This window comes from Pollachius pollachius (assembly GCF_949987615.1).
Source record: "Pollachius pollachius genome assembly, chromosome: 8".
NCBI lineage: Eukaryota > Metazoa > Chordata > Actinopteri > Gadiformes > Gadidae > Pollachius > Pollachius pollachius.
This window is the reverse complement of record NC_136941.1, coordinates 20,146,245-20,166,022: the sequence shown is the minus strand read 5'-3', so window position 1 is coordinate 20,166,022 and position 19,778 is coordinate 20,146,245. Positions and strand designations below refer to the sequence as shown.

Genomic DNA, 19,778 nt, shown 5'->3' with positions numbered 1-19,778 from the left:
ATTGCCGCTTTATTGAAGAATTTATCAAGCCTTTGTGAGCCATTAAAGTTGTAGTTCAGTTGAAGGCTATGGCTGATGCTTTATGTTGGGCAGAGAGCTTTTGTGCTCGAAGCCAGGGCCTTTTTGGGCAGCCCTTTAAAATTACCGTTATGCCAGAACTAGTCCTGGTGGATCAATTAATATGGACCTCAACATCTCCTGTTGAAATAAATACGGCCAGAGAAAATCCCGGGGATTTCATGCACTCTCTGAACTCTAATCCTTCACAGGAATGGCCGTCCTGAAACATTATGTTTATTTGACATTTTAGAATTGAAACTCAGGACAGGGGGAGCTCTGTAATAGACAGATGTTCCTCCCGCCCTCCTCGCTGCGTCTGGCAGAATATGTCTGTCACAGCTGGGGGTTTCTCACTTGGTAATGGGCATCGTGTTATGGATCTACAGGCACATAATACCTCTCATTCATTGACGGTGTAACCTTATACAGTTAATGGTGAGGTATCAAGGCTGTCATGGGGGCTCCAGGCCAGAGCATGTCGTGGTCAGTGCGGGCCATACAGACTACCCAGAGGCTGACTGTAAGGCAGCCTACAGTACGTGTCTCCAGCGAATAGGAATGGATTAACGCAGCCACACATCTAGCTCCACTGCGGAAACCCAAGATGACTTTTAACAGTAAGAGGGCGACTAAAAGTTGCTATCATTAATGCGGAGAGGGTTAGCGGTCCCCCCCCCCACCCCACGAGGCCCTGGCTGGTGGGTAGGGAGCGAGGCGAGGGGGGGGGGGGGGGGGGAGGCATGGCTGGACCAGCCTCTCCTTGGCCAGGCCAGATCATGATCAGTGTGTCCCAGCAGCTGTGGCCTCACTCAAGCAACACCCCTTGGTATCATGTGCAGCAGGTACCATGGCGGCCAGCCATTCACACTAATCACGTACAGTGCGGCCGACCGTGAAATCATGCACACACTAACATGAGAAGCCGGGCAGCCGATGCTGTGCCAGTGACACTAGGCTCAGCCTTTACTAAGTTAAGCCTTTACTACTTTTAAGCCCATGGCGTGTTTTTAACGTATTCAGTGCTTTAAACTCATACCCTGCTGAGCTCGCATTTTCCGCCACAACAGCAGCCCATTTTGGGCGTCGTTTCCATCCAAATTGCTGTGAGGAGCCAACTCAGGCTTGTCTAATGTGTCTTGCCACATGGCGGAGGGAACTGCAGAAGTAACTCTTAGATTTTGCAGTCGCAATCACAATCACCACTTGTAGTTTAGCAGTGGGGGACTCAGAGCTAATCTTACAAGGGAGAATAATCCCAATTTAAAATCAATCAGTATTCATTTACCGTTTAAAAGCTTCCACTTGGGCCTGTAAATAAGAACCCGATTGAGATGTAGTTGTACTGCTGTGAGTCAAAAGACTCTTCTGTGCTTTAAAACCATTCTGCATCTTTGAATGCATTTCCTTCAGTGTTTTCTTGCTACAGCGACTTTGATTGATATAAAAGATTATTATTTTCAAAAAAGTGACTTCAAATTGTCTTGAATGAAAACAATATGTCAGTTCTCTCAAATAAACCACCGTACGACACACACAAAGAAACAAATACATGTTTGGTACATTAGATCATCTTAGTGGCTTGATTCAAACATTGTCAGTGGGTGATTATGGTTTAAATGTTCAAACATGAAATGGCTTAACATTTTGTATGTGTTTCCCTCGCCCTCTGTTCTGTAAATTAATTTATGGTTTGATTACAGGACAGGTCTCCAGTTATGAGAGAACGCAAATCACTGGTCCTTGGCAGAAAAAACGGCTCAAGATTATTGAAAAATTCCAATTGAATCAATATTCAGTAGCCCAAAGCTAAGGGGACCATACTATTAGTAAGGACTTATGACGCGTTGTCTCTGCAGGTGCGTTCCCTGCTAGTATTTGATTGTTGCTAGGGAAGGAAGTCCCTGAGTTTGGGGAGGACTTTCCTTAATTAGAACATTAAAAAAGGAGCGCGGGTTAACAAGCCAAAATCACTGCCAGGTCACCTGAAATCATGTCCAAATAATATGTGGAAAAAATGAACACATCAACACATCACCTCCTCCCCGCAACTCACACACAAACACACACCCACATATACAATATATACTGAACCGTGCACCCAAATGTAAGCCATCAAGGCTTTGGCAGACCATGCATACAAACTAGGGACCTACCAACATGAGGTCTGGACCTGCAGGGGACATCGACTGGTGGCTCAACGTGTCGTACCCTCCTACAGCATTTACCTCTGGGCAGTTAAAAATGATATCAGCTCATGGAGGGCAAGCATTACCATTTGCATTTTATTGGAGGCACAGAGATTTAGAGGAGGGAATATATCAGTTCTGAGCAGACAGAATTAGTTAACAATGCATTACCTGCCTTTTATGGCAGCTATAACTCTTTCCCCTGGTGGGGAGAGCAGATGAAGGGGGAGACGAGAGAGAGAGAGAGAGAGAGAGAGAGAGAGAGAGAGAGAGAGAGAGAAGGATAGAGAGAGAGAACGCAAGTGTGTGTGTGTGTGTGTGTGTGTGTGTGTGTGTGTGTGTGTGTGTGTGTGTGTGTGTGTGTGTGTGTGTGGTGTGGGGGATTTGGACGAGAGCTACACAAGGATACTGGTGGTATGGCGCAGTGGGGAAGGGTGGGGGTTGGGTGAGGGTGTTGGGGGTGTTGGAGGCCTGGAATGAAGGCGCCCCTGGCTGCGGAGCTCGGTGTGATGCAGAGGGAGTGTGATGGGCACCCAAATAAGGACATCACGCCGCAATCACCTTCCCACGGATGGGCAGTGAATGGGACAGTGGGCTGGGTCCTCACTGCGGACCTCTGAACGCAGCGGACGGCTGCCTTCCCCGGGCTGACCAACATGCCACAGGCTTTATTAGGAGAAGGACTCAGGGATGTTTTACTTTTGTGCTGAATGTTTTCAAAGGTTGTGTTTGTTGTTCTCTGGCGTCGGTGAAGAAGCTGCTCGAACTATGCGAGGCCGAGCCCCATGGCCACAATGGCTTCCCTTCCCACGACTCCTTGCCAACGCTGGACTTCAGCTCCTGTGACGCTCACAGTTGGCTGCAGGACGGCCAACCTCTGCCAATGTCAGCGGCCAATGGCAAATTAACACCGGAGTTGGATACCCTGTAAGGTTACAGGGACATGGTTTAATGCAGCGAAAACAACCTTACCCCAACTCTTGTACGCGTACACTAATCTACGAGCATTAATTCACTTTTCAATAGAAGTTATAGTAAGGGTGTATCGAATTTGTCTGTCTAGCGAGGCATCTTATCAGCCAAGGAACAGTATAAACATCAAAATTCTAGACCTGAGTATATACACATTTTTTATATTTCCCATTAAGTTTGTTTACGTACGTTTATCACGTATATATTTTTCTCACATCGCTTTTTGCAATGTAACCATGCACCGAAACCAAATTCCGTAGATTGCGGGTTACAGGCAGCACAGTATAGGTCCGCCCCCGAATCTCCCCCGTCCAAACCCATTGGGCCAGGTTTGTCAGCAGAGCTCTCGGCGCCATAAAATAGCATGCTGCTCGAGCCCTTAGCCAGACTTAATGGTCCCAGGGGCTGAGCGTTTACTAGTGACCTTTGAATTCCATTTGGAGTGGAACAGCCCTTTTTTTTCTGCTAGGAAAATTCCATCGCCTTAGAGGTGGAGCGATGCACCGCTCTGTTGGTCCGTGCACATAGTGTATGTGTGTGTATGTAAAGATCACATCCAGAGCCCATTTATTTGGCGGGGAAGATTAATAAAGGACACACACATTCACAGTGCAGATAAATAGACGTGTGTGCAGTGTCGGGCTTAGGAGGCACTCTTTTTACTAAATGCTCAAATGAACCCCCAAAAAATTCACAAATCAAAAGTGTGAGTTGATATTAATGCAGAACAGATTTAGCATTATAAGACATAACTAAATTACATTTGGATTGTGCAAGTACAAATCTAAACATGAATGCTCATCCGTTAAAATGGATTCATAACATTAAATCTATTAGGGGCTCTGTGGAATGATCCTTTTTATGAGTTTCAGTGTTTTATGGCCAACATGAAGTGTTTGTCTTGTAAATGGTTTGTATTAAGGACGTGTGGTTATATCTCATTTTATGCCAAACAACGTCCCCTGCTGGAAGAATCTAGCCAACGTTACAAAATTATTCAATAAATAAACCCCTTTGGATTACAGCCAAAGTCCGTCACTAATGCTATCCGTGTTTGCACACAATTAAGAATGCGATTGACAAATATAAAGTAAAAACACGCAATTAAACCGTTAAATAATAAACTTCCATTGCAAAACACTGGAATTGTTTATTAAAGATTGATACTATAGAATCGGGAGCCAACTGTTAAAATTCAGACAAGATTGGTTAAAGATGTCTTCAAGCAATGGCTAAAATATGTTGAAAAGCTGAATTGAAAGTCAATTATAGCAAACAAAAATCCTTAAGTTTAAATTACATGTTTTAAGTTATAAATTTGATCCAGATAAATTATTTACAGTTGGTTGGTTACACTGGCTCAATAACACAGAAGGCATACATCCCATTTCAAAAAGCAACAACTAAGCATCGACAATAGAATCACACTGCATGCTCATTGCCTTAAACAGTTTAGGAAGAAAAAAAAAAAGCACACCACTATAAAGACAATTGAATTTGGTCCTTTTCTTTTAGATGAAAATAAAAACCTGAATGCCCTATTGGAATAGAGGATACTGCAGTTGGACAAAGGAACACAGGTTTACTACAATATTCAAAAATCACATGTTACAATAAACCAAGTATATGAACACTTCAGGCGCATGTCCTGTATGGTTACAAGAGTATCAAAGACAAGTCCCCTAAACATGGAGGTTACACTTCTGGTGTCGTCGAATGAAATTAAGTACAATCACAATTACAGGGCCTTATAAATGGACGATGGTTGCCTGAAGAAAATAAAAAGAAAAGCCATCTAAAAATACTTTTCTCCACAAGGTGGCAGACTGAAATGACTGAGGAATGCTGGTTCTGTATGGAGATTGTCTGGGAATTCACAACATTAAGGGGTACGAGGGTGCCGTTATGATGCGCCTGGATTCAACATATTTATAATTGAAAGGAACAAAGAATCGTTTTATTTGAACTCTTTATACAAGTGCATAACAAATGTACAAATCCGGAAAAGTCAACCACAAAAAAAAGCATCAAGAAATCTGATGCCCATCAGCAAGAGGATTGCCTTTACAAACACCAATATTACCCCTACCGCACCTCATTAAATATCTGGAGAGCCATCAGGCTATAACATAAAATGGATTAGTGTGGAGTCCATTTTTAAAACCGTCAACAGAAAGTAAAAGTGCACAGGATGCAATAAGGTTTACGAAAAATGTTGAATATTGCCAACATCGTCAGAAGAGGGTGGTATTTTGGCAATATTTAATACAACGTTAAAATGTACAAAAAGAAAAACCAACAAATGAAACAGACTTGTCTCCAAATTGAAATCTGTAGTTAAACATTCAGGAAGTTGCAGCTACAGAGGCAGACCAGACTTGAAAAAGACAAAAAGTCACTGGAACATGGAGGGAACATTTCACAGAACCAAAGCACAGCTACATCTCAAGTGGACTGAATGCCTACATGTCCATGCAAATGCCAAAGAATAAAAACGGAGTCAGGTCATGTCTTTTCACATTAAAACTACAAACACATCAAAATGAGAAAAAAAAAAAAAAAAAAAGAAAGAAAAAAAAAAAAAAAAGGTACAATGCAATAACTCCCTCCAGCAGGATGTCTACCACCTTCTCTGGGTCCTCTTTGATCATTTTCAGCCATGTGGGGCCGCTCTGTGATGACCGATACATGGGCCATCGCTGGAGGTATAGCAGAGTGTCAGTGTGTTATGCCGCATTTACACTGTACACGTCCGTCAACGGATGACGGAGGGCATGTCTGACGTATGGGGGACGCGAACTGATTGGCCGACGGATCCGTCGCTGCCTGAAAAGTTTAACATTTCTAAACCTTTTGACGCCAACAACGGAGCGGACAGAACGGACGGACCCACAATGCATTTTGAGAGCACATGCAAAGTCAATGAGATCCGTCAACGAACGTGTGCAGTGTGAACGCAGCGTTAGGGGGTGAGGGTCCTCCATTTGCCAAGGTTACTTGCCATCATTATGGAAAAGATGAGGTTCTGAAAATGTCAAATTTGTCCCTGCATCAGAGGGTCTCTATTTCCACAGCAGGCGCTGTGCTCACACACTCACAGCATCCTTCTCCTTCTTGTCACCATCTTCGTGCCAGGTGAGGCGCTCCTCATAGAAGGTGATGACGATCTGAGGGCACTTGTGATTGGCTTCCTTAGCGAGCACAAGATCCGCCTCATCCGAGTCTTTCCTACACGACACCAGAAAGAAGGCGATCAGTTCAATGCAAAAGGACTAACGGGACCATGGTTGGACTAGCCCCTCAGACCCTCTGGGGGGGCCAGAAGAAAATGTACTTTTTCTTTTACATTTTATATTAAATTCATCAATCTGCTGCACTAGAGAGCAGTTCTCTAGTAGACAATTATATCGTAAACACATGTACAGATATGCATGGTGATGAAAAATATATACCAAATCCAAAGACCACTTGTAGATTGAGTTGCATTAGAAGGCCTCCCTGGAGAACCCTACCTTGGAACTAGTAACGTGGTACTTTACCAACGCAGGAACCAGGGTATTAATTAAGTTCCTAGGACATTATTTCCCCCTCCCCCCCCCAATGGTGGAAAAGGGTCTAGCGGCAGACCTCCTACATCAGGCCCACCTCCACCGCCTAACCTTTTCTTGCCCCCAGCTTGGAGAAGAAAGTGAAGTCTGAAATGTTTAAACCAGACGTGACCACACGATCAGGATTCAATAGCATGGCTGATAGTTCCTACATCCATAGCGGTCAACAACATCAATGGACCTCTTATTATGGCTAGACGTTATAAATATTGATCATACTGTAGTCTGCGCTACAATCCGATGTTTACTATGGAACATGAACATAGGTTGCTTTCGATAAAACAGTTGTATGCAATTGTATCGCAACAGTCTTGTTATGGATACAAACTTCCTCCAAAAGAGGGACAGCCTTCATTTAGTTATCAAACAGGGAAACAACCTTAAAACTAAAGTCTCATAAGCTGGATGTAGTAACGATTGCACCCCCACTTATAATAATCCCCTCACCCGCAAACTTCCCTTTGCTCCACTATTTACACTTGGATTTACATAAAACTATCATAATTTAATCTTAACGCATATTTTTTTATGAAAGTACTGAGCATACATTCCTATTCACTCTAATGCAGATTGGATACATTTGTCATCTTCACTGCCGTGATTCTTTATTTGCACTGTGATACATAGTTGGTGCGATTTTGTTGGTCAGATATTTCCCTCACTATTTCTTTCAGCCATTATGTGCAAGGACCTTCATTTGCCCTACCTTTGCGGATCATTGTTTCCCTAATGGGAAACACTGTGGACATAGTTGTGCCATGGTCAACAAATGTAAAGCATGAAGAAATATACAATAATTGTAGAATTCTCAGGAACAGGGATATTGTACTGCAAGCATAATTTCTGGTGTAGCTTAATCGTATTGCATGTGCAATATTGGTCTCAATGCTTTTTCCGTCCATTAACTACTCAGAGTCTTGGTCTGATGCGGATTATATGTATTACAGACGTCACCGGAATTAAGTTTATCAAATGCAACACTAAAAGAAAAATTGTCATCATCCTCCTCATTAAATTATTATTACCACCTAAAAAGAATTACACTATGCAAATATCCTGTAACTCTTGCCTGTAAGGGCATTCCTTACAGACAAGAGTTAGAGGATATTAGCACATTGTAATAAGGGCTATAAGGGCTTCCCTTAGAGGCCTTTTGCATCCATGGCCCACAAATTTATTTCGGCCGCTGGTTCAGAATGTCATGAACTATCAATTATACTATAGGACTCTGTAGAGCTGTTCTCCCCACTGAACTCAAATGGTATTAGCAACTTGAACAGTGGCAATCGCTACGTCCTTAATTACAACCAAATAAATCCCGAAATAGGGATGCAAGAGATACCAACTGAATAAACACATTCAAAATCGTAACGAGTACTTTTCTTGGTACCCGTTTTAATCATTTGATGGTTTCCACCAATGTACACATATCTAATGTCACTTTAACCCATATTTTATATACAGTCTAGGTGCGTAACACCCACAGCAGAGAGCCACTGACGACTGTTTTTCTTACCTGCCTTTTACGGCTATAGAGTGGGTACACTTCTAAACAGGGATTTGATGTTATAGCCATTGAGAACCTTTTGAAATGAGATTCACACCAAGTTAGTTGCATTCAAGTCAGGCTTTTGTTTGAGGCAGGGTACTTTGGCGTGTAGAAATGATTGCTGAATAGATAGTATAGACAAGTCTCCTCGGCAGATATGCACCCCTGTACTCATACTGGTGATAAATTCTTTGGTTCTCCACTTCAAATCATTGTAACTCGGGTGTGTGAATATCTATTCAGTATCCAACATATATTTGTAAATAGATAGACCATAAAACTACAATTTGAGATATGATTAATTTAACGTTATCAATTAAACGCCAGACATTTTGCTTAATAAAAAAATAAAATAAAGGAGAAGGGCTTCAACATCTTGAAGACACATCCCAATGGCCGCCGCCATTCTCATAGCAAAGGGCATTTGAATGTCTGTGAATGTGTTGGCAGTAATGTTTTTTGGTCATTGTTCATTAAAAAAAAAAAAATCGCGAAAGGACTCATCATTATGTAAAGACATTGTGGTTTAGGACACTGCTACATAGTTTCTCACGCAAGACTGGTAAAATTAGGGTTTTCATTAGCCCAAGTTATGGTATATTTACCCAGCAGTGCAACACCCTGTTGAAAGCACTGCATGTGCGGCAGGCCCATAACAAACTGAATCTGTAGAATATAGACCGCCTAATATGTTTTGTTTGGCTGTGACACTTGGGTTTAGAGAATAAAATGAGTGATCTTAATTAGTCAAATACTTTGTGAACCAAAACCTTTAGATACCAATGTGAACAATTGATTGATTGGGAAAGAATACGGCAGCAGTATGAGAAACATTGCCATCGGACAAAAGAGGGCTTCAAAATCGGACTTTGCGTATAAAACACGACTAGTGGCCACCCTCAAATGAGGTTATTTTAATACATGATCAATGAGGGCAGACCCACAAGGCACCGTTTAACCGGTAAAAATTTGTATCATTGCATAAGCTAAGCAAAGATTCCCCAAAGATTTTAGCTCTTTAGAATATTCGTTAGAGCGATAACTATGAACTATCTTGCATTAATCATAAAAGCCAAAGACCCACCACTTCATGAGGAACATCAAGTCCCCACATGAATCTGTAGCTCCAATGATCTTCTCTGGTTCCAGTCCTCTCTCAAAGCCACGCGCAACAAGAACTTCATCCTGAAAGACACATACAATAACTCTTTATAGTCCCTCTTATTGTCATAGTGAAGCAGCTGATTCAAGAATTTGTAGCCATCTTCCAACAGTTCCTGAATAAGCATGAACATCATCTCTCTCTTGTATAATTATGCGAGCGATCCATGTTTATTCCAGTATGAGATTTTTATCCCACTTACCTAGGCCAGCAAATTGTAACAAGCATTAAGTTCCCATCTTCAAATGAAATCATAGGCAGTGACTTGTTTGCTTCCTCTTTGTAACACTGGCCATGAGATACTTACTTCCTTCTTCTTCTTGGGCTTACTACCACCTTCCTCATCATCAGAGTGTTTTTTCTTTGAGCCACTTGTTTCTTTTTCTTTGGAGCGTGACACATTTGTGCAGGATTTGCTCGCACTGCTAGGCGTAGAGCTTCCACTAGTGCTGCTGCTCTTCTTGTAGGTCTTCATGAACTCAGAAATCAACTCGGGACAGTCAAGATTTTTCTCTGGTTCCCAGGTGTTGTGCTTCCTGTACAATACAACAACGAAAATCAGCGAAGGTTGTTTATAAACCCCTTCGAGCCCAACAGTAAACATTGAATAAAATGCAACATCAAACTTACTCTGAATATCCCTTCCATTTAAGGAAGAATTCCACTCTGCTTTTCACTACTCTTCTGTCCAGCACTTTCTCAACAACATACTCTTCCTCTTGGGAGGAGGAGGAATCGTCTTCGCGAGATTTCTTGCCCATTGCAACCAGTTCGTTAATTGACCCTTAAAAAATGTCTTGTAAAGGGAGAAACACTTCACCCTGGCGTGTATAGAAAAGACATGCGTAAATAAATGAATGCCAAGTCAGATGTCTATTTAATAATCGAGAACTATCAATAATAATATGAAATACAGTCCAACATGTTACATGAATGTCTGTTAGCACACATACGATAACATTAGCCACTAGCTTCCTTAATGCATTATGCTATCAGACGGATAATCAGACGTTTGCAAGACAGTAATTCGTTTTTATTATACACTATTCACACACAACGACAAGTGAAGTGATGTTCAACAACACACTGCATAACAACAGCAAGAGGTGAGAGTCGTAAATAGGACATTTAGTCATCGGATTGCTGGCTAGCTGCTCTGCTCTGAGAGGAAGACACTGCTAAAGCCGGTAGCATTAGCACTTAGCTCGTTGATCTAAAAATGGAGCGAGTTCATAAAGGGCCCCAGCTAGGACACTTCAAAATATTATATTTGTATGTGTAAGATGACATGTGGAACTGACCTTATAAACGCAGGTTGACGTGCACGACTGTGGGGGGTACAGCTGTCCTGGTCACTCCGGGGTAACCTCTGGCATGGATAACTGGAGTCTAAGGCCGGACGGAAAAGCGCGGGTTGAAGAGCACAGGGAAGCCACGCCCCTCCGTCAGCTGATGGGGCCTCTCAGACTAGGTGTCTACCACTCTGCCTGGGGCATTATCTACCCGATATCTACCGTTGTCAATTTTACAATCACACACACACACACACACACACACACGCACACACGCACACACGCACGCACACACACAGGTATGCCAGGTAAGTTCGCACATACTAGAGGAAATTAAAATGCACAAAATAAGTATGCATGTACCATGTATGTTAGCTTTCACACACACACACACACACACACACACACACACACACACACACACACACACACACACACACACACACACACACACACGTATTGCCAGGTAAGATTGCACATACTAGGATTTGTACATACGAGAGAGAAGTAAATTATACAAAATAAGTATGTATGTGTTTCATCACACCTGTAACGTGCACGTTTTTTCAAATGAAATTACACATGGGAACAATGTGATTAAGCAAAAAGGACGGCTTTCATGAAAAGAACGATGATATACAATTAACCACTTCACAGGGATAATGGCGTTTCTTGAGATATTCCGTTGACTTAGTTGATTGATTGATAAATATTTGTCACGATATTTAACGTTAGCCTTATCGTTCCTTTTCTGGGCCGGGGTCATAGGCCTTTTGATTCCAAAAAAAATGCTATTAGTCGCAAGCTTTGATTGAAATCATTTTCGTCCACTACATGTTTCCGTACACGATGACGGAGGAAAGCGGGAAACGTCCACCAATCGGTGAGGGTGAGGGGCGGGTCTTGTGTATTTATGAGCCTACTGGACCATCTTGGTTCGTACGCACATTCTCCATTCGCCACTATCGCGCAGTCTTCAAGTGCACTGCAGCAAGATGTCGAAAGAAGTAAGTATTTTTTATTCACAACTTTGCCGGTATGCGTATTACAACTATATCTGAAGATGAATTTGTTATGGTGGTGTGTATAGAAGGAAAAATGTAGTATCTCCTTATGGTAAATGGCGCAGTACCGTTTTTTTTTTCATTATAAAGCCGCCATCTTACAAAAAGTAGGCCGCATGGCCTATTGTTCAATTTTTTTTATTGTGAATTAAATGGTCTCTTTTATCAATTGGGTAAATTGGTAACGACGCCGATATTACGGCATGGTCCCCGGCCAGCCAGTGTCGTGCGTTTCAAAAATATGTCTTATTGAATCTTAAAAATTTAATTTTTATCCAGTAATGGCGGCGCAGCGTCCACCCTCCTCCACCCTCTTGTGTAACGTGAAGGGCCTTGCGACTGGAAACTATTCGTTAGCCTAGCAATGGCAGACTCTTCAGCTTTGTTATGAAGCGACTGAATTAAGAGTTTAATCATGCTTTTTGTTTTTTTCAGTGTTCTCATGATCAAGGCGCACGGGAACCGGAGCAGCTCCGCAAGCTCTTCATCGGAGGACTGAGTTTTGAGACGACAGACGAGAGCTTGCGAGCCCATTTTGAACAATGGGGAACACTCACCGACTGCGTGGTTAGTATGGTGTTCATGGCTTTAGCCTTGTTTATGTAAGGTCCTTTGTCAGTAATGGGGGATTTTTAATTAATGTGAATGGAATTGTGTTTTCAAGGTGATGAGAGATACTGGCAGCAAAAGGTCCAGGGGATTCGGCTTTGTGACCTACTCTACTGTAGAAGAAGTGGATGCTGCCATGGATGCACGGCCTCATAAGGTTGATGGCAGGATGGTAGAGCCCAAGAGAGCGGTTTCCAGAGAGGTTTATTTTATTTTGATTTATTTTTTACATTCACTATTGTAGTAAAACGATTTGCTTGAATGAATTGTATTCTGTGTTGTGGAATGATGTGTTTTCTCATTGTCTTCTTACTTCAGGACTCTAATAAACCCGGTGCCCATGTAACGGTGAAGAAGATTTTCGTTGGTGGCATCAAAGAAGACACAGAGGAAGCCCAGTTGCGAGACTACTTCAGTCAGTTTGGAAAGATTGACTTGGTTGAAATTATGACCGACCGCAACACGGGCAAGAGGCGAGGCTTTGCATTCGTTACGTTTGATGACCACGATTCCGTGGACAGGATTGTCAGTAAGTAATCGGCAAATAAATTGGATATGTGACTTACTTGTAGGTGGTTTATTCATGTTTTATACATTTTTAAAACATGCATACATTTTTATTTGCAGTTCAGAAATACCACACAGTCAACTGCCACAATTGTGAGGTGAGGAAGGCCCTCTCGAAGCAAGAGATGCAGAATACGGGCATGAGTATGAGACTTATTTCAGCACTATACATCAATGCGTTATTATAATTTTATTTATTATGTCCCAGAACTTGACACAGCCCTTGTTCACTCTTAGGTCGCCCCGGTAACTTCAACAGAGGGGGTGGTTATGGAGGTAATGATTTTGGCCGCGATGGATACTTCGGTGACCGTGGTATGTGGTGGAAGCGCCACCAAATTTGATAATACTTTTTGAATTTCTTACTACTTTTTTTTTTTTTTTGAGACTAAGTGATTCCAACTGTTGTCTTTGAAGGTGGAAGAGGTGGAGGATACGGTGGTGACAATTACAACAATGGCTACGGCGGGGGAGATGGTGATAACCTAGGTTGGCGTCTTTATCTTAGAACTACTACTACTATAAATGATGCATGGTTAACCACTCGAATATTAACACAAAAAATTCCCCTTAGGCGCTGCTGATGTACTCAATACATCTGTTGCAGGTTATGGAGGTGGTGGATACGGAGGTGGTGGCGGTGGGAACCGTGGCTATGGAGGCGGACAAGGCTATGGCAACCAGGGTGGAGGTGGCGGAGGCGGTTATGGTGGAAACGGCTACGATGGCTACAACAACGGTAATGGAAATGGGAACTACGGCGGTGGTGGTGGAGGTGAGTTCATCATTCTCCTCTCCCCATAATGCAACTGTTTTCTAAGGCGTTGTCTAATCAACAGATTCCTCTATAGGTAACTACGGGAGTGGAGGAGGAGGCGGTGGCAGCAGTGGAGGCAACGGCTACAATGATTTTGGGAACTACAACAACCAGTCGTCTAACTACGGCCCCATGAAAGGAACTAACTTTGGAGGTGGAGGCGGTGGTGGCAGTGGAGGAGGAGGAGGTGGAGGACGGAACAGTGGGCCTTATGGTGGTAAGTAACTGCAGTATTGATTAGACGTGCTCTATGAGCGGTTGGTATTTGGTGCTTAATTCTGTGTTATGCTCTTAGGTGGCTATGGGGGTAGCACTGGCGGAGGCGGTGGCGGCGGATATGGTGGTGGTGGCGGAGGATCTGGCAGGCGGTTTTAACATCGACAAGGTAAGGACTTTTGCTTGACCAAGTAAAATTCACTCTAAAACCAAGTTCATGTTAAAGTAGTGGAGATTATCTATACATGTAGCTCCCAAGTATTAAACATCTCATCTCTAGTACAAATCTCTCTGGATGTCAGGTCATTGGAAGTGAAGTTCACAGTTTAACTATGTTGTTCCGTATTGTTCAACAGGACTGAGTACTTAGGAGAGGAGAGCAGAGCAAGCGACAGGGAAGGGCAGGTTTACCTCCTAGATCTGCTCAGCCAAAGAGATGTACTGCTCAGTGATGTACATTAGGAGAATCATGGAGCTTCATTTTTAAACAAATGTGTCCAGGATTATTTTATGTTTCTGGAAAGGCATTCCAATGGGGTTTATGTAGATTTCTTTTAAGTGATGGTTTTATTTGTGTATCTGCATCTAATCAAGTTGAAATAAAACACCTTTCAGTTTTTTTTAAACCGTTGTCTTGTTAGCCTCTTTGAGGGTTTGGGAGAGGGAGGGAACACTTGTGTCAGTTGGTGAGATGGCTCATGGGAATGAAACCATCAGTGTTAGATATGACCTGGGTGAATGGGATTTATGAAAAATTCAATAGTGGCAAATGATCTTGCTATAAACCTGCCACACACTAAGTTGACCACAGTGGTGCACAAGTACAATCAAAAAGCCTCACGGGCATACTGGGGACAGATGTTGGAGGGGAAGAAAACATCCGGAGGAGGCTAGCGTACATGCCAGTCTTGAGCCTAGCCGTGGAAGCCAGCTGAGGGAGGGAAGTAGCAAAACCGACCCCAGGAGCAGTGAAGCAGGGGAGTGAGAACAGTGCTGAGGCTAGCATGCAGCAGCTACCAAAGAGCTTTAAGGCTGTGTAGGTAAGACAAGACTTCTCCACTCCCGTTAGTTTGTTTACATACTGTGTTCTGTAGTTGGTAGTAAGTTACGTGGCAGAGTAATTTAACTTTGATAACATGATTTATTTCCTTATAGCGCCTGAGAACTGGCTGTTATCCTTTGCAAATGTTATGCATGCTAAATCCTAATATACCATTTTATAGATAAAAGCCTTCCTCACACTTGGTATCTCATTTCACAGGAAATTGGCATTGCGCTGCTGCAACATTGAATGAATGACGGTGGATCAGGCACTTTATTAAGGTTTGTTTAAAGGGTGGTGTAGTTACAATACGAGCACATTGACTGTGTTCTAACCTTGTTCCCTGTTTGCCACCATAGGTTTCATGGACAGATGGCGTTTGAGGCTGATATGCTTCAACAAATTGCATGGCTGCTGTGCGGTCTTTTTAACTTTTCTAATAAAATATTTTTACAAAACGATGTCTTTGTATTTTTAACAAAGTATTTCTCAAGACCAAATGTTTATTGATGTTACAAAAATGCATGTGCTAAGCTCGCCAACCACGGAAAATTTAAATGAAATGAGCTGAGGCAATGATATACATTATGAAATCACTCAACGTTGCTGCCTTCCTTGCATAGTTTGCGGCACCAGGTAGACTTTTTCATCAGGTGTCTGCTGTAGGCAGTATTCGTCTATTGAATATGGCTGACCATGTTCATCCTTTAAGTAGCTAAACACTTTACTGTAAAGGTCTGTGAGATGGCACTTTACAATAGCAAGGCTGTGTTGAAACTTAATTCTCTGCTGAGCCAGCAGCTCTTGGTGTGCGTGTAGCTGGTCCAGTTCTGCTTCAAGGTGAACAATATTCTCTAGCTTCCTCTTTCTGCAGTTCTGGGCAGCGACCTTGTTCTTCCCTCGCCGTCTTATATCCCTGACCAGAGCCAGCTGAGAATCAGCCAGTGTGTGCTGTGTCAAGAGCTCATTGAAGTCGTCTACTGGCAGGTTGATGATCTTTTCCACAGTAAAGGGGATTTTCAGGGACAGTGCGCGTCTCTCATCTCTGCTTAGTGGTGCTGGGTTGGTGTGGATATCTTGTTGCTTCACATACATGCTTTCATGAGAGCACCCTCTGCTGGCCAACTCAGCGCCATCTATCTGGTTGTTCAAAGTATTTCCTTGGTAATGCTTGGGTAGAGGGGTCATAGAGTTGGGTTCATGATTAAAGTAAGGTTGAGAGGGGAGGTAAGAAGACTGGGCTGGGTGAGAATACAAATGAGGGTGCAGCTGATGCTCCACAGGGAAATGTGACAGAGGCCTTTTGGGTTGTAGACCATGACTCTCTCCATTGCTAAAAGTGATGCGTACATCTGTGTTTGGGTATGATGTGGAGGCATTCTGGGCATCATCTGGGGAGGTTAGGGGAGGACTAGAACCCAAAGACAGGCCAGAGTCGGACTCAAGGTCATCTACAGAACTATGATGCATGTTTGATCTGTGAGTAGTCCATGGCATATTTGTTCTCCTGTTAGTGATACAGCCCATTTTCATCTGCTCTTTCCCTTCCAAATGATGGGTTGAAGCCGAGGAAGGCAGCATTCTGGGGCTGGGATGAGTAATATTGAGAGCAAACATTGCCTCTGCAGTGGAGCCCAGATGATGGCAGGCTTGCCCCACCTCTGAGTAGGGTTCCTCATATTGAGCAGTGTTGGGTTCACATGCTGCAGAACGGGACTGGGTCATGCTGTAGTCCCCTATGGGGACCAGGGGAACGACAGAATTGTACGGTGATGGTTCATAGGAGCTCTCAGCTGGGACATCGAACTCCTGTAAAGAAAGGTATATGTAAATGGTTTGACTTAAGTAACTAACTTCATTAAAAAAAATTGTTATACTGGCATTGCAACACATACAAATATTTAATGTATATGAAACATGAAAAAAAGTGGTTTGTTCATGGTAATTGTTGATCTGTATTGTTATTCCTCTGAATCAAAAGGCACCTGCCCCGCCATAGAACATCCCTCAGTGCAGCAGCCACCCAAAGCTTCTTTACTTCTTTCTTATGTATGATCAGGTTTCACATGGAAACAGATGGCCATTGTGCTATCGTTGGTTTTATGGGTAGCAGGTAGTGCTGCTACTAACCTACAGTTCTACACCCTTCCTACCATCACTCAATCATTTGTTATTACCCATCTGACTGTGGTCAACAATCATCAAGCAAAAATGTTATACCCTATGATTATATAATTGTTGTCAAATTACGTAATGTGTGATATGTAATAATGAATAGAATATTAGTTGTAATAAACTTATGAGCAAATGTAATTATGACTTAAGAACGTATTATTAAAATACAGCTTCATCATTAAAATAACAAAAACACTTTCTAATGCAGCCATAGGGTGAAACTTGGCATTTAGGATATATCTTTAATGTGAGTGTGAACATAGACAATAAACTGATCTCCAAAGTACTTGTTTCGTCATGGCCTTCTTCTATGATGTCATCCAAGCATCAAATGGATTTGTAATCCATATTTTACCTGTAGATCCGTGATGGTCATCAGCTCCTGCCAGGCCAAATCCATGTCCTGGCCCATGTCCTCTGCAATCCCATGAGGCCGCCCTCCCTGGAAGCTGGAGGTCATGGATGCGCTCCCGTACCTTCTCCCCGGGGCCCCCAAAGACTTTGCATAATAACAAATAAGTGTTTACATTCAAACAAAAAGTACATCTCTGCCAGGGTTTCTCGTGCAATGGCTTTGAACTAGACTCACCTCACAAGTTTTTCTTAGTGGGAGACCATAGTTGGCTGTTGAACACATTCACAACGCTTTTTAACAGAGAGTCACCCTGGAGAAAATGAAAGGTATAAATTGATGAATAGTGAGGTTATACTGTGTAAATATTAAACACACATTTCTCTTAAACCATAAGTCCAATGCACGTTTAATGTTACTTTACAACCACTGAGATACAAGTGATCACATTTAGACACATGAGCATTGCAGTTCCGTTGGGTCGGCTCCTCCCATCAGCTGAAGTTCAACAAGGCTTGGGCCTGATAAGACAATCTGCTGGATGACAGTAGACTCTAGAAACCCAGAGTACTAGGTTTGGAGTTCAGCAGTAATTTGTCTTCTTATTCTCAATTGCACCTGGGGTTTTATTATTGAAATTATATGTCTTAGATTGTTAGCCAAGGACTTCGGTTCATCCATTTTGTCAGTATTACCATGATTACTATCAAGGTTTTGGATTGCAAAAGGTAGATGTGCCTCTGAGACAAGCTGACGCCCTTACATTTAATAGTAAACTAACTTTGATGTGTTTACGCCAGGATGTGGGAAAAATGTCCCGTCCATAGGCATCCAATTAATAAAATGAGATTACTCTATGGATAAACTCCAGCCACCATTAATCTCTTTGATAATGTAATATAGTATAGTAATTACAAAGTTGAATCATTAGTATAACTAAGGATAGTAATAACTTTTATTATTTAATAAGAATAATTAATACAAATGTACAAAGACACTGTCTATTTAGGCTTACTATACTGATACATATAAGCCTACAATATAGGGTCATGTCTTATATATTTTAAAAGATATATTAACATTTGGGCTTGGAGTTAAGTGCGTGTATTTGGTAATAACACAATGGGCTATAATAGGTCAATATCTATAGTCTATATATATATATATATATATATATATTTATATATATATATATATATATATATATATATATTATAACTCTTGATATGCCATGTTAATTTCTTCTACTGCCCATAATACGTACAATTTCTCTTGGTAAAACAGAATTGTTTGAGCATTAGCTGAATTTCCTATACATTTTACAATAATGGAACATTAATGGAATTAGATCATACTTGTAGTAGTGAACTGGTTTAAACTGTGTTTACGTTCATTTACATGAGACCTTGTGTTGAAAGTATGTAGTTGTTAAGTAAAATAGCATACCTGTATGACATAACCTGCCTTCAACAGGTGAAATGGACGGAGAGTGGTGGTTCAGCTGTGAAACATAATCCTTGTATATTAGAACTGAATGTCACTTTTCTTGGATGTATCTTTTGTCGATGACCCCCTCCTTATATAAAAGCTGTTTGCTCTTACTTGCTATCCTATTCACTCTGTCTGTCTTAACCCCGCACAGCTACAGATACAGCCACTGGCATAAATGGGATGGGCCTACAAGAACCACGCAAACTTCCTGTAAAGCACCCACACCGCTCTAGTAGTAAACTTATCCCTGAACCCCAAAATTTCCCGTTTCCCCACATGACAAACCACAAACCAACAGTCTGGCATTCAAAATAACAATCAGTCTGAAGTATTACCAAAAAAGGTAGCCATTTACAAACTGCTAGAAACTTGGCATGACATCCAGTTAACTTAAATAATTATTATTTTGGATGATGAATTGTATTCCATATCTCATTAACATTACGCTAACAATGGTTATATCTGTCATGTGCAAACTAAACAAGAACAATGATGGTACAAATGAACGGTGTATGAAATGTTTGATGCAGAGCACCTGGAACTAGAATGTATCTTGCAGAGATAGCTCTGTCCTAGCGGGGGTGGGTCGTAGGCTGGATTGAGACTTAGTTTAGGA

General features: G+C 42.0%; 3 protein-coding genes across 7 annotated transcripts; 1 reads left to right on the top strand and 2 right to left on the bottom strand.

Moving 5' to 3' along the window:
* Nucleotides 1–4,385: 4,385 nt before the first annotated feature.
* Nucleotides 4,386–10,948, bottom strand: cbx5 (chromobox homolog 5 (HP1 alpha homolog, Drosophila)). The gene is made up of 5 exons (XM_079740699.1): nt 10,839–10,948; nt 10,168–10,358; nt 9,845–10,073; nt 9,460–9,560; nt 4,386–6,446 (listed from the first exon to the last, which is right to left on the bottom strand). The coding sequence occupies exons 2-5, from the start codon at nt 10,296–10,298 to the stop codon at nt 6,305–6,307; spliced, it is 603 nt and encodes a 200-aa protein (XP_079596825.1). The 5' UTR covers nt 10,299–10,358; nt 10,839–10,948; the 3' UTR covers nt 4,386–6,304.
* Nucleotides 10,949–11,756: 808 nt separating this feature from the next.
* Nucleotides 11,757–14,728, top strand: hnrnpa1b (heterogeneous nuclear ribonucleoprotein A1b). 4 transcript variants are annotated; one of them, XM_079741703.1, is made up of 11 exons: nt 11,757–11,836; nt 12,329–12,460; nt 12,558–12,704; nt 12,821–13,031; nt 13,130–13,213; nt 13,307–13,384; nt 13,487–13,558; nt 13,677–13,844; nt 13,909–14,103; nt 14,182–14,271; nt 14,459–14,728. In XM_079741703.1, exons 1-10 carry the CDS (start codon nt 11,825–11,827, stop codon nt 14,259–14,261), a joined length of 1,179 nt encoding a protein of 392 aa, XP_079597829.1. In that variant the 5' UTR covers nt 11,757–11,824; the 3' UTR covers nt 14,262–14,271; nt 14,459–14,728. The 4 variants fall into 4 exon arrangements, with proteins under 4 accessions (XP_079597829.1, XP_079597830.1, XP_079597828.1 ...); XM_079741704.1 differs by having other exon boundaries at nt 13,644–13,808; XM_079741702.1 differs by having other exon boundaries at nt 13,644–13,844; nt 13,921–14,103.
* A 145-nt stretch (nt 14,729–14,873) lies between these two features.
* Nucleotides 14,874–19,254, bottom strand: nfe2 (nuclear factor, erythroid 2). 2 transcript variants are annotated; one of them, XM_079741699.1, is made up of 4 exons: nt 19,118–19,254; nt 17,909–17,984; nt 17,675–17,818; nt 14,874–16,953 (listed from the first exon to the last, which is right to left on the bottom strand). In XM_079741699.1, exons 2-4 carry the CDS (start codon nt 17,954–17,956, stop codon nt 15,742–15,744), a joined length of 1,404 nt encoding a protein of 467 aa, XP_079597825.1. In that variant the 5' UTR covers nt 17,957–17,984; nt 19,118–19,254; the 3' UTR covers nt 14,874–15,741. The 2 variants fall into 2 exon arrangements, with proteins under 2 accessions (XP_079597825.1, XP_079597826.1); XM_079741700.1 differs by lacking the exon at nt 19,118–19,254 and having other exon boundaries at nt 17,675–17,795; nt 17,909–17,987.
* Nucleotides 19,255–19,778: the final 524 nt, after the last annotated feature.

Bases quoted from the DNA above. Each gene is read 5' to 3' on its own strand.
- cbx5 (XM_079740699.1), bottom strand. From the start codon at position 10,298: ATGGGCAAGAAATCTCGCGAAGACGATTCCTCCTCCTCCCAAGAGGAA. The intron at 9,561-9,844 runs GTAAGTATCTCA...TGTGTCTTTCAG, and splicing joins AGCCCAAGAAGAAGAAGGAA to GATGAAGTTCTTGTTGCGCG. The intron at 6,447-9,459 runs GTGGGTCTTTGG...GGTGTCGTGTAG, and splicing joins TTGATGTTCCTCATGAAGTG to GAAAGACTCGGATGAGGCGG.
- nfe2 (XM_079741699.1), bottom strand. From the start codon at position 17,956: ATGTGTTCAACAGCCAACTATGGTCTCCCACTAAGAAAAACTTGTGAG. The intron at 17,819-17,908 runs GTGAGTCTAGTT...TATTATGCAAAG, and splicing joins CACTAAGAAAAACTTGTGAG to TCTTTGGGGGCCCCGGGGAG. The intron at 16,954-17,674 runs GTAAAATATGGA...CTTTCTTTACAG, and splicing joins TGACCATCACGGATCTACAG to GAGTTCGATGTCCCAGCTGA.
- hnrnpa1b (XM_079741701.1), top strand. The intron at 12,461-12,557 runs GTTAGTATGGTG...TGTGTTTTCAAG, and splicing joins GAACACTCACCGACTGCGTG to GTGATGAGAGATACTGGCAG. The intron at 13,385-13,486 runs GTATGTGGTGGA...TTGTCTTTGAAG, and splicing joins TGGATACTTCGGTGACCGTG to GTGGAAGAGGTGGAGGATAC.